This window comes from Urocitellus parryii, chromosome 4, assembly GCF_045843805.1.
Source record: "Urocitellus parryii isolate mUroPar1 chromosome 4, mUroPar1.hap1, whole genome shotgun sequence".
NCBI lineage: Eukaryota > Metazoa > Chordata > Mammalia > Rodentia > Sciuridae > Urocitellus > Urocitellus parryii.
The window spans coordinates 96,195,339-96,208,227 of NC_135534.1; the positions used below are offsets into that span (position 1 = coordinate 96,195,339).

At 35.5% G+C, this 12,889-nt stretch overlaps 1 protein-coding gene across 1 annotated transcript in view; it reads left to right on the forward strand.

Annotated features, from left to right (window-relative positions):
• The window catches only part of Ddx10 (DEAD-box helicase 10), a 269,786-nt gene that overhangs the window by 13,161 nt on the left and 243,736 nt on the right, over positions 1-12,889 (forward strand). Inside the window, exons 5-6 of the mRNA XM_026399028.2 lie at positions 167-287; positions 1,033-1,222. Of these exons, the coding sequence (XP_026254813.2) occupies positions 167-287; positions 1,033-1,222 (311 nt within the window). The remainder of the gene's footprint in view (positions 1-166; positions 288-1,032; positions 1,223-12,889) is intronic.

A 12,889-nucleotide genomic window follows, 5' to 3' on the forward strand; every position in this document is an offset into this window, starting at 1 on the left:
TTACGTCATAAATGTGAATGTACTACAGAAATGGAAGGGAGTAGTTACATTTTTTTCTGAGAATATTTAAGCTGCTATGAAGAAATACCATGTGGATGGCTTTTGTAGTATTAGTACACAGGCTGCTTTAAGACGTAGTGTAATCAAAAGAAACAACTATTTTCAGGATCTGAAACATGAAGCTGAGAGGATCAACAACATAAATATACTCGTTTGCACACCAGGTCGGCTTCTGCAACACATGGATGAAACAATATGTTTTCATGCCACCAATCTCCAAATGTTAGGTGAGTCTCATGAATTTCTAAAGAGAAAAAGCTTACTTTGGAGAGAGCCCTCATAAATTTTAATGATAGAATTGTTCTATTGGATAAATGTGATTAAAACCTGAGAAAAAACTTGCAATTTTTCTAGCATTTAGACTCTCAACCCAGAGAGCGCAAGCTAGGCCTTTTTTTTGAAAGAAAGTATTATATGTACTTTTACATATGAAATTAGATGCTTTAGTATTAGGCACTACTAACAATGTTTTAGTTTAGGTAACACCCACTTCTCCTAACTTGAAATGTCATATTGTCATGTTTTGTTCTGTGGTGCTGGGGATCAAATCCAGGACTTTGCTCATACTACCAAGTGTTCTATCATTGAGCTTCATCCCCAACCCTCAAATTGTCATTTTTAAAATGAACTTTCTTTTTTACATGGTCTTTTTACCTAATATGTATTTTAATAAACCTTTTACTTTTGAATACTTCTGGACTTAAATAAAAGTCATGGTGATAGTAAGAGTTCCTATGTCTTTCACCTAGTTCCCCTGGTGTTAATCTTTTAGGTAACTATGATACCTTTGTAAAAAATAAGATTGACATTGGTATGCTATGTCAAATTTTGGTCAAATTTCATGAGTTTTTCTACTAATGTTTCTTTTTCTGTTTTGGGATCTAGTCTACAGTACTCCATTGTTTAGGATACTACATTGCATTTAATGTTTATTTTAAATATTATAGCTTAACTTGCATGTTCCTTTTTTAGTTCTTGATGAAGCAGACAGAATATTGGATATGGGCTTTGCTGATACTATGAATGCTATTATTGAAAATCTTCCCAAGAAACGTCAGACTTTACTTTTCTCAGCAACACAAACTAAATCTGTAAAGGACCTTGCACGCTTGAGCTTGAAAAACCCTGAGTATGTATGGGTTCATGAAAAAGCAAAATACAGGTATGGACTCCTGGATTTAATCAAAATAACTAGTGTTCTTTTTAGTTTAAGAATTTGATATTTTGTTTATTATTATTATTTTTTTTGGTATTGGGGATTTAACCCAAGAGTGCTTTGCCACTGAGCTATATCCTGAACCCTTTGTTAATGTTTTATTTTGAAATGGGGTCTTGCCAAGTTACTTAGGGTCTTGCTAAGTTGCAGAGGCTTTCTTTGAAGTTGAGATCCTTCTACCTTAACTTCCTGAGTCACTGGGATGACAGGCATGTGCCACTGTGCCTGGCAGGGATTTGGTATTTTAAATTTATATTTTCTAGGAATAAAATACTTTGTTACTAGATGTGCAAATCCTCGTTAGTATATTGGTTAAAGTTACTCAAAATCTGATGTATCTTTAAATGTGAGAATGCTGTAATGAAGCATTTCCCAAATGTGGACTAGGGAACAAATAGTTTTCTATAAGATGTTAACAGGTATTTTACCATTCACCAACTTTCTTCCTCCCCACTTCCATAGATGAGGGGAGTGTGAGTGAGTTTCTAGATACATAAATAACACTTGTGTGTCAAAGGGAAATAGTTTTATTCACTTCAGGACTTCTCAGAACATTTGAATGTTTTCATGGACTTGTGACTCTACAAAAGAGTAAGTGGTAAAGTGTGCTATAGCTACCAAAATTATTTGGGTGTAGAATCATTCTCTTCAGCAGTATTATGCAGGACTGATGTGCTATAGAACACATTTTATCAAATTCACCAAATATTCTTTCTGTTTAAAATTATTCTAGCAACTGTTACTTTGCCTTGTCTTCCTAAAAATTAGAGAATAAAGTATAAGTGTTTCTGATATGCAAATGGTTTGGAGAAATGCTTTTAAATTGTATTTTGATATGACAACTGGAACGGATATGCATGTCTTATGAATCATTGTAGACTATGGACATAATTGACTCCCTAAAGAAATACTTTCCAGTGAATGTTGGATTCTGTGTTGAAGATATCAGTATGGATTCAACTCCACCATTATTTGTATTTTAAAATTTTAATTTCTTCTATGATAATGTTAGTCTAAAAAAATAGTGTTGGTAAATGAATTGGGTTATCCTGTTTGAAAGTCCTTAAATTCCAGAAATATGGATATTTACGTCCATGTTGACCTTATTGAAAATGTCTATGATTAAAAGAGATTCTGAGACCAGACTTAATGATATTAGGTGATCTTAATGGATAAACTTTGGAGAATCTGAATATTGGTAGTTTTGGCTACCGAGAACTTGAAAATTGGAATAACAGATATCTGAGATGTAGTTTCTTTCTTGGCTTACTGTTGGGGACACCTTGTTCTTTTTTGTGCTGAGATGACTATTATAATTTTTGTTACTACTAACTTGATATTGTAAAGACTAATAGTGGAGATTATTCAGTTTGAATGAATATGTCAGAATTACTTATTTTTGTCTATCTCAGTTTCTGTAGATAATGGTGATTTGTAAATCAGAAAGTTTTAGAAAAACTTGAATTCAAAGACTTCCATTGTGTATTACAAATTATTTTGAAACATATTTCTAGCACTTGTAAAAATGTGACTGTCAGAAAAGTTTAGAAGACAGATGAGTAGCAGCATGATTTATACAACTGTTGGTTATATGACAATAATTGCAAGACAGTGATATTTTATTTTCCCCCTTTAATAACATCAGTTTGGTTAATATACCATGAAAGATTATCATCAAGAATTATTTTAAGGCACAAGGCATCATACAATGTTGACTCAAATTGTGAAGGACCTGAAGAAAATTTAAGAAGTTTAGGTTTCTGAAGTTATATGTCAGAATATATTTAGGGAAAAGTTATACCAGTATTTCTTTATATTGCTATATGTGGACAAATGGTGTTTCTAATGATTTATTTTTAAGAGAATGTAGTTTGACTGACTACAGGCTATAGCAGTTTTCTGTTTTCTAATGACTGTAAGTTGAATTTTTTGATAAGTGAAGAAAAATTTTGAATTTGAGATATCCATTCTGATATTGTTACTAGGTACATACAAATTTAGTATTACATTTGCTGTTAATGTGAAACATTATTATAAAATGTTACTTTGTGTCTTTACCTATACTTTGGTTTAGTTTGCTATTAGCCAAACTTTCTTTTGGTTAGTATTTTTTTTTGGGGGGGGGGGCGGTGGGCGGTGAGTACTAGAGATTGAACTCAGGGCCACTTAGCCACTGAACTACATCCCAGCCGTATTTTGTATTTTATTTAGAGACCGGGTCTCACTGAGTTTTTTATTGCCTTGCTTTTGCTGAGGCTGGCTTTGAACTTGTGATCTTCCTTCCTCAGCCTCCTGAGCTGAGATTACAGCTCTGTGCCACTTCGCCCGGCTTGATTAGTGTTTTAGTTGTGAATCTTTTATCATCTTTTTTACTTTTTTTATGCCTGTAAATGTTTACATTTTTCTCTGTAAGTAGCATATTGTTTTTAAGTTCTTCAAAATTATTGTATGTATGTGTATAATTTATATATATATATCTAAAATATAATTTTTTTTTGTACTGGGGATTGTACGAAGGGACATTTTACCACTGAGCTGCGTCCCCCAGTCCTTTTAAAAATTTTTTTATTTTGAGAAGGATCTTCTTAAGTTGCTGAGGTTGGTGTTGAACTTGTGATACTCCTGCCTTGACCTCTTGAGTTGCTTGGATTACAGGGGTGTGTCACAGAGCCTGGCTCCACAATATTTCAAACCCCCAAAGCCACAGTTACTACTGTTCAAAACATCACTATTTATTTTACTTACCCCAATAGTCTTTTTGCATTGTCATGTTTCTCTTTGATGCTTTTTCTGAGTTTCTTTTTAGTATGTGTTTGTTAGTGAAAACTTCTTTATTTCATCTTCATTTTTTTGATGGCCATCTTGGCAGTTTTTTTCTTCAGAAATAGCTTTCTATTGTACACTAGTATTCTTAAAGTAATCAGACAGTTCTTTTTCCTTTGAAGGTAGTTTTTTTCCTTGTAAGGTTTTGTTAAGCAAAATAATGAATGTGATGTGTTACCCTACCCTCTCAGAAGGCAGGCATCCTAAAGGTAGGTTACCTTGATATGCTCTGGCCTGGCAATTAGACTTTGGGGCTCTTCTGTTTCTTGTTGACCCTTTCTGACTTAGAAGGTATAGCCTTTCTCTGAGTCTAAACAGAAAAACTGGAGTATTTATTTATCTTGGCAAGCTCTGGGCTTTGTAGCATTATGAGACTGCCAAATTTTCTTCTCAGCTCTGTAGTTTTTTAATAGTTGCTTTCTGCTTGCCTTCCCTCATATTGCCTTGTGTGTATTCACACAAGGGTAAATTCTTCTTTTTTTTTTCCAATTTATTTACATACATGGAGTATAACTTATTCTAATTAGGATCCATTCTTGTGGTTATACATGATGTGAAGTTACACTGGTTGTGTATTCATATAAAAGGATAGGAAAGTTATGTCTGATTCATTCTACTGTCTTTCCTATTCCTGTCCCTCCATCCCTTTCCTTCATTCCCCTTTGTCTAATCCAATGAACTTCTATTCTTCCTCTCTTTACCCACCCTTGTTGTGGGTTAGCATCCACATATCAGAGAGAACATTTGGTCTTTGTTTGGGACTGCTCAAATTACTAAAATTCATGATGGAAAAGGAAATATCACCATGGACACCACTGAAATACAGATGATAATCAGAAACTACTTTGAAAGTCTATACTACAATAAAATAAAAAGTAATGAAGAAATCGACAAATTTCTAGAGACACATGACCTACCCAGATTGAATCAGGAGGACATAGAAAATTTAAGCATCAATTTTGAATGAAATTGAAGATACCATCAAAAGCTTACCAACAAAGAAAAGCCTAGGAACAGATGTCTTCTCAGCCAAGTTCTATGAGACCTTCAAAGAAAAACTTACACCAATACTCCTCATATTCCATGAAATAGAAAAGGAGAGAACCCTTCCAAATTCATTCTTTGAAGCTAGTATCACCCTGATACCAAAACCATACAAAGATTTATTGTTGCTTCTATTCTTGATGATTGCCATTCTGACTGGATTGAGATGGAATCTCAGTATAGTTTTAATTTTAATTAGAGTTTGTAAATTTGTCATATTCTAAATGTCTTTATTAGCTGGAATACTTTTTATATCAGATAGCTATTATATATGAACTGCGATTAGCTGAGGTATAGTTGTTACTGGAAAGAGAAGAGCAGGGTATATGCTTTATTCTTTCGAATAGCTCTTAGACAACTGAGTTAATTCCCCAGCATTTTTTGAAGGTGACCACTTTTTTTTTTCAAGATGAACTCAGAACTTAATGTTTAATGATGTCTCAATGATGTGTTAATATGTAACATTTAATGTAATGTAATATTAAACATTTTTTTCATCCTTCTCACAATAGAAACAACATTCAACATTTTCCCTTGATGTCCCAAACTTCATGTTGTGCTTCAGGTATGAAGTGTCCCCCCAAAACTTCTGTTAATGCAGGAATATCCAGAGGCAAAATGATTAGATTATGAGAGCTATAACCTAATCAGTCCATCCTACTTTGAGAGAACTGACAGGGTGGTAACTCTAGGCAGATGGGGCATGAATGAAGGAGGTGGGTCACTGGGGGTGTGCCCTGAAAGGGTTGTTCTTCCTGTCTCCATCCCCCTGCCATAAGGGAGAGACAGCTTTCCTCTGCCTCTACCATCCCCCATAATGTGCTGCCTCACCTTAGATTCAGAGCAGTGGAGTTGGCTGTCTGTGGACTGAGATCTCTGAAACTCTGAGCTACAGATAAACTTTTCCTTCTCTTAAGTTGTTGTTGTATTTTGGTCATAGTGACACTAAGGCTGACTAAAACACTTGACTAAAAGGAGAAGTTTCAAGTTGTTTCCTGTGTCCTTAAGACACATCTTGGTAGTCTTTGGACTCTGCCTTGTGGTGTTCTGGGTGCACCATACATGTTTTCAGTTATTAAATCCTTTTAGCAGAATATGGTATTTGAGTATTATAGTCTAATTGTGTGATGGCCACTGTTTAGGTTTCATGTTGGATAGACTTTTTAAAGAGCAAGCATATCATGAATTTATACTGATGCTTGTAAATCAAATTTAGGATTATAGGATTTTTACTCAGCCTCATTTTTGGTATGTATCTCTTTTGTGCCAAACATCTTTGTTCCTAGAGATTTGTACTTGTTCTGTCAATCAGTATTTTTTTTTTTTAAGAGAGAGAGAGAGAAGAGAGAATTTTTTAATATTTATTTTTCAGTTTTCGGTGGACACAACGTCTTTATTTTATTTTGTGTGGTGCTGAGGATCGAACCCAGCACTCCACGCATGCCAGGCGAGCGTGTTACCGCTTGAGCCACATCCCCAGCCCCTCAATCAGTATTTTTAAAATTCTAATTAGTTACACATGAGAGTAGAATGCATTTTGACATATTGTACATATATGGAGTATAACTTCTCATTTGTCTGGTTGTGCATGATGTAGACTAATACAGTTATATAGTCATATATGCACATATGATAATATCTGATTCATTCTACTATTATTCCTACCCCCATGTCCCCCTCCTTTCCCTTCACTCCCCTTTGTCTAGTCCAAAATACCTCTCCCTGACCCCCAATTATGAATTACCGTCTGCATGTCAGAGAAAACATTCGGCCTTTGGTTCTTTGGGATTGGCTTATTTAGCTTAGCATGATATTCTCCAGTTCCATCTGTTTACTGGCAAATGCCATAATTTCATTCTTTCAGGCTGAGTAATATTCCATTGTGTGTTTGTGTGTGTGGGGGTGTGTATCACAGTTCCTTTATGCATTCATCTATTGAAGGGCACCTAGGTTGGTTCCATAGTTTAGCTGTTGTGAATTGACATGGCCGAGTTACTGTAGTATGCTGATTTTAAGTACTTTGGATATAAACTTAGGAGTGGGATGACTGGGTTATATGGTCCTTCCATTCCAAGTTTTCTGAGGAATCTCCATACTGCTTTCCAGAATGGTTGTACCAATTTGCAGTCCCCCCAGCAATGTATGAGTTTACCTTTTCCCCTACATCCTTGCTGACATCTATTGTTGATGTATTCTTGATGATTGCCATTCTGACTGGGTTGAGATGGAATCTCAGTGTTGTTTTAATTTGCATTTCTCTAATTACTAGTGATGATGAACAGTTTTTCATATATTTGTTGATTGATTGTATCTCTTCTTCTGTGAAGTATCTATCTGTTCAGTTCCTTTGCCCATTTATTGATTGGGTTATTATTTTTTAATTTTTTTGGTGTTAAGTTTTTTGAGTTTTTTTATATAACCTAGAGATTAATACTCGATCTGAGGTATGTGTGGTAAAGATTTTCTCTCATTCTGTAGGCTCTCTCTCCATGTTCTTGATTGTTTTCTTTGCTGTGAAGAAGCTTTTGGTTTAATATCCTATTTATTGATTCTTGATTTTATTTCTTGAGCTTTAGGAGTCTTGTCAAGGAAATTAGTTCCTAAGCCATATAGTGGAGATGTGGACCTAATTTTTCTTCTATTAGGTACAGGGTCTCTGTTCTAGTGCCTAAGTCTTTGATCCACTTTGAGTTGATTTTTCTGCAGGTTGAGAGAAAGAGGTTTAATTTCATTTTGCTACATATGGATTTCCAGTTTTCCCTGCACCATTTGTTGAAGAGGCTGTCTTTTGTCCAGTGTATGATTTTGGCATCTTTATCTAGTATGAGATAACTGTATTTATGTGGGTTGGTCTGTGTCTTCTATTCTGTACCACTGGTCTGTGTATCTGTTTTGGTGCCATTTTTGTTACTAAGGCTTTGTAATATAATTTAAGGTCTGGTTTGGTGATGTCTCTTGCTTCATTTTTCTTGCAAAGGATTGTTTTGGCTAATCTGGGTCTCTTATTTTTCAAATGAATTTCATGATTGCTTTTTCTAGTTCTAATAAGAATGTCATTAGGATTTTAATAGGAATTGCATTAACTCTGTATAACGCTTTTGGTAGTATGGTCCTTTTGACAATGTAATTCTTCCTATCCAAGAACATGGGTGATCTTTCCATCTTTTAAGATCTTCTTCAATTTCTTTAGAGTTCTATAGTTTTCATTTTAGAGGTCTTTCACTTCTTTTATTAGATTAATTCCCAAATATTTTATTTTTTGAGGCTATTGTGAATGGGATACTTTTCCTGATTTCTCTGTCAGTTGATTCATTACCAATATATAGGAATGCAGTTGATTTGTAGGTGTTGATTTTATAACCTGCTACTTTGCTGAATTCATTTGAGTTCTAGAACATTTCTGGTGGAATTTTTTGGATCTTCTAAATATAGAATCATATTATTGGCAAATAGTGATAGTTTTTTTTTGAGTTCTTCTTTTCCTTTTTGTATCCCTTTATTAATTTCTTCCTTCTAGACAATTCTGTCTAATTGCTGTGGCTAGAGTTTCAAGGATGATGTTGAATGAAAGTGGTGAAAGATGGCACCTTGTATTGTTCCAGTTCTTAAAGAGAATGCTTTCAATTTTGCTCCACTTAGAATGATGCTGGCCTTGGGTTTAGCATAGATTGCTTTTACACTGTTGAGGTACGTTTCTATTAACCCTAGTTTTTCTAGTGTTTTGAACATGAAGGGGTGCTGTATTTTGTCAAATGCTTTCTTTGTGTCTATTGGGATGATCATATTCTTGTCTTTAAGTCTACTGATGTGATGAATTACATTTATTGATTTCTGTATTTTGAACCAAGCTTTCATCCCTAGGATGTACTACACTTGATTGTGGTGCACTAGCTTTTTAATAGTTTTTGTATGCAATTTTCCAGAATTTTATTGAGAATTTTTGCATTTATGTTCATCAGTGATATTGTTTTGAAATTTTATTTCTTTGGTGTGTCTTTGTTTGGTTTTGGTATCAGAGTTATACTAGCTTCATAGAATGAGTTTGGAAGGGTCCGCTCCTTTTCTATTTCATGGTATAGTTTGAGAAGTGTTGGTGTTAATTCTTCTTTGAAGGTCTTGTAGAACTTGGCTGAGAATCTGTTTAGTCTTGGGCTTTTCTTGGTTGGTAGGCTTTTGATGGCATCTTCTATTTCATTGATTGAGATTGAACTGTTCAAATTGTATATATCCTCCTGGTTCAGTTTGGGTAGGTCATATGTTCTTAGAAATTTGTGGTTGTTGTTAAGATTTTCTATTTTATTGCAGTATACATTTTCTAAATAGTTTCTGATTATCTTCTGTATTTTTGTAGTGTCCATTGTAATATTTCCTTTCATCATGAATTTTAGTAATTTTTCTCTCTTTTTTAGCGTGGTTAATGTTTTATCATTTTTTCAAAGAACCAACTTTTTGTTTTGTCAGTTTTTGAATTCTTTTGTTTCAATTTTATTGATTTCAGCCCTGATTTTAATTATTTCCTGTTTTCTCCTGCTTTAGATCTTGATTTATTCCCTTTAGATGTTGATTTGTTTTTTCCTGCTTTAGATGTTGATTTGTTCTTTTTTTCATAGGGCTTTGAGATATAATGTTAGGTCTTTCATTTGTTGACTTTTTATTCTTTTAATGAATTTGCTCAGTGTAATGAACTTTCCTCCTAGCACTGCCTTTGTGGTGTCACAGAGATTTTTTCTTATCACTATTCTCATTTACCTCTAAGTTTCTTTTTATTTCATGCCTGATTTCTTTTGTTATCCGTTAGTCATTGAATAGTGTATTATTTAGCCTCCCCGTGTTTTTTATTTTATAATTGATCTCTAATTTCATTCCATTATGATCTGATAGGATGCAGGGTCCTTTTTTTGCCAAGAGTTGCTTAATGGCTTAAGGTATGGTCTGTTTTAGAGAAGGATCCATGTGCTGCTGATAAGACAGTATGTTCACTCATTGATGGGTGAAGTATTCTATATATGTCTGTTAAGTCTAAATTATTGATTGTATTATTGAGTTGTATAGTTTCTTTGTTTAGTTTTTGTTTGGAAGATCTACCCAGTAGTGAGAGAGGTATGTTAAAGTCACCCAGAATTATTTTGTTGTGTTCTATTTGACTCTTGAATTTGAGAAAGGCTTGTTTGATGTACATAGATGCTCCATTGTTTGAAGCATAAATATTTATGATTGTTATGTCTTCTTGATGTATAATTCCCTTAAGTAGTATGAAATGTCTTTCTTTGTCCCTTCTGATTAACTGGCTTGAAGTCCACTTTATCTAATACAAGGCTTGTTTATGTGATCCATGTGAATGGTGTTTTTTTTCCCCATCTTTTCATCTTCAGTCTGTGGCTGTCTTTGCCTATGAGGTGAGTCTCTTGGAGATGGTATAGTTTTGGGTCTTGTTTTTTTCAGCCTATCTACCAGTCTGTGTCTTTTGATTAATGAGTTTAGGCTATTAATGTTCAGGGTTATTATGGAGATATGATATGTGTTCCTGGTCATTTTTGTTTATTTCTTATTGTTAATTTGAATTAGTTTGACTATTCCTTTACTGTAGTTCCTCCCTTTGCTGCTTTTCACTTGTCTTTCTTTCTTTCTTTTTTCATTTTATCTTTGTTAAATATTTTGTTGAGAATATTCTGAAGTGTAGGCGGGGTTCCTCGTGGCAGGGTTTAGGTTAAGGGAGGCTTTAGGCTCTTTGCTGGATGCTGATTGGTCTTGATCGGCACCTCCAGCACCTAGTACTTGCTGGTCCACTCTGAAAGACTTTACCTCATGGATCTTACCTGGGTTCAACTCGTGGTGGAGAGCCAATTCTTAGTCCCCCTACATCACCTGTATACCCTGTTGTAGGAGACAGACCAGATAGCAGGAAACAGTTTTATTTGGCTGCAGCCAGGTTCAGAGGGCATAGCTTTCGCTGTAATCAGTTAATCCTCTGAACCTCGGGTTCAAGTAGTTTCAGAACTTTATACCCAGCATGTAAGGGGAGGGTCTCAGAAGTTCACAGTCTGTAGAAGTTCACATAGAAGCAGTTTTTTCTTTCACTGTTCTGGGCAGTTAACCTTTCAAGGACAACATCTGAGAAGGGGAGAGCTTTTTCTCTCCTTTCTTTCCTCCCGTAGCCAACTTTTACCATGGAGCCCAATTGATAACTTCTCTTATCTTAGAAATGTAGACATCTCTGTGAAGCTCCAGCTCAAGGCCAGAGGCCTTGTCAAAGGATTTGTCTTTTTATTATCACATTTTACATTTACAAACACACTTTTACAGACTACTATACTGGATAAATGTTTATGAAAAACTAGTAAAGGGGCATTGAGCACCTAGAGTGCTGATTTCTTCCAGGCCACTGGCCAACTACAATAGAGCAATAGGAAAATAGGAAGTTTGCCTACATTGAACTCTTTTTGTAGAGACTCTTTCGCTGATAGACCTAAAATCAATTATGGTGAAGATTTCTGGAGAAGCTTAGTTAAGATTTTCTGTGGAGAAGGGGGTGCCACTACAACCACACATTTCTTGGCCTCAGGTTCAGTTTCCAAACAATCTCTCCAGTCCCTGCCCTTCTGAGTTTTTGGCCAGATACATCTCTCCAAGCTGCTCCTGTAAGCAGTCACATTGGAGGTGGAAGGGTAGAGCCTGGTGGGTTTCCTCGACCAGTTGTCCCTTGAGTAAACCTGTCTCCCCATTTGATTTTCTTCTGGATACTTAAGCACATTCCATGTCGTGCAGCATGTGTTTACTGGGCATGTATTTCAGGCCAAACTTCGTTTGCCAGGAATCTGCCCCTTAAGGTGCCGGCCCTGTGCTGCAGCTGCAAAATGGTTCCTTCCTTTGTCCTCCACATGCCACCTAGAGAGATGGCGACTTATTTCCCAACACACAGCTATCATGCATCATGTCCTTCACGTTTGTTGGAAAATGTCTTTGGTCTCTAAATGCTCCAAACCCACATGCTCTGCACTGCCTCTGAAAAATGCAGGTTCCTTTAATTCCCTTATCCCTCTACTATGTTCATGGTAGGAGCTTCCGTCCAGGCTGTGACAGCAGCTGTGAGGCTGGGTTTTTTTTCCTTATTATATCCAACCTTTTGTGTCCACAGTCTGCTTTGAATGTGCAGTTTTAGGTTCCAGTACAGCTTCCCTGCCTTTTTTTTTTTTTTTTTTTGGTCACCTACCTTGTGGAGAAGCTGCCCTGTCTGCTTTCTTAGTTTCACACCATGGAGCTGCTAGGAACAAGACCTCCTCTATTCCACCATCTTGAATCTCCTGTCAATCAGTATTTCAGGATTATACCAATATTACTATGATTACTTGCAAAAGTTTGATATTCCTTTGCATTTATTTTTCCTTACATATTCTAGTAAAATGGAAACAATCAAAATCTTGGAGATAATTCCTATGCTATTAAGCTATAAATTTCATATATATGTGGACCTTTTGTGTGTGTGTGTGTGTGTGTGTGTGTGTGTTTACTGGGGATGGACCCAGGGCATTCTACCACTACATACTTAGCCCTTTTTATTTTGACACAGGGTTTCAATAAGTGGCCCAGGCTTGCCTTGAACTTGGTGTTCCTCCTGACTCAGCCTCTTGAGTCACTGGGATTACAGGCATGCACCACTGTGACTGGCTCATTTTGGAGCTTTTAAATAAAACTTCAGTTCACTGTGTTACCATATTTTCCTATGGATATGACCTGTTTATTTTTAAA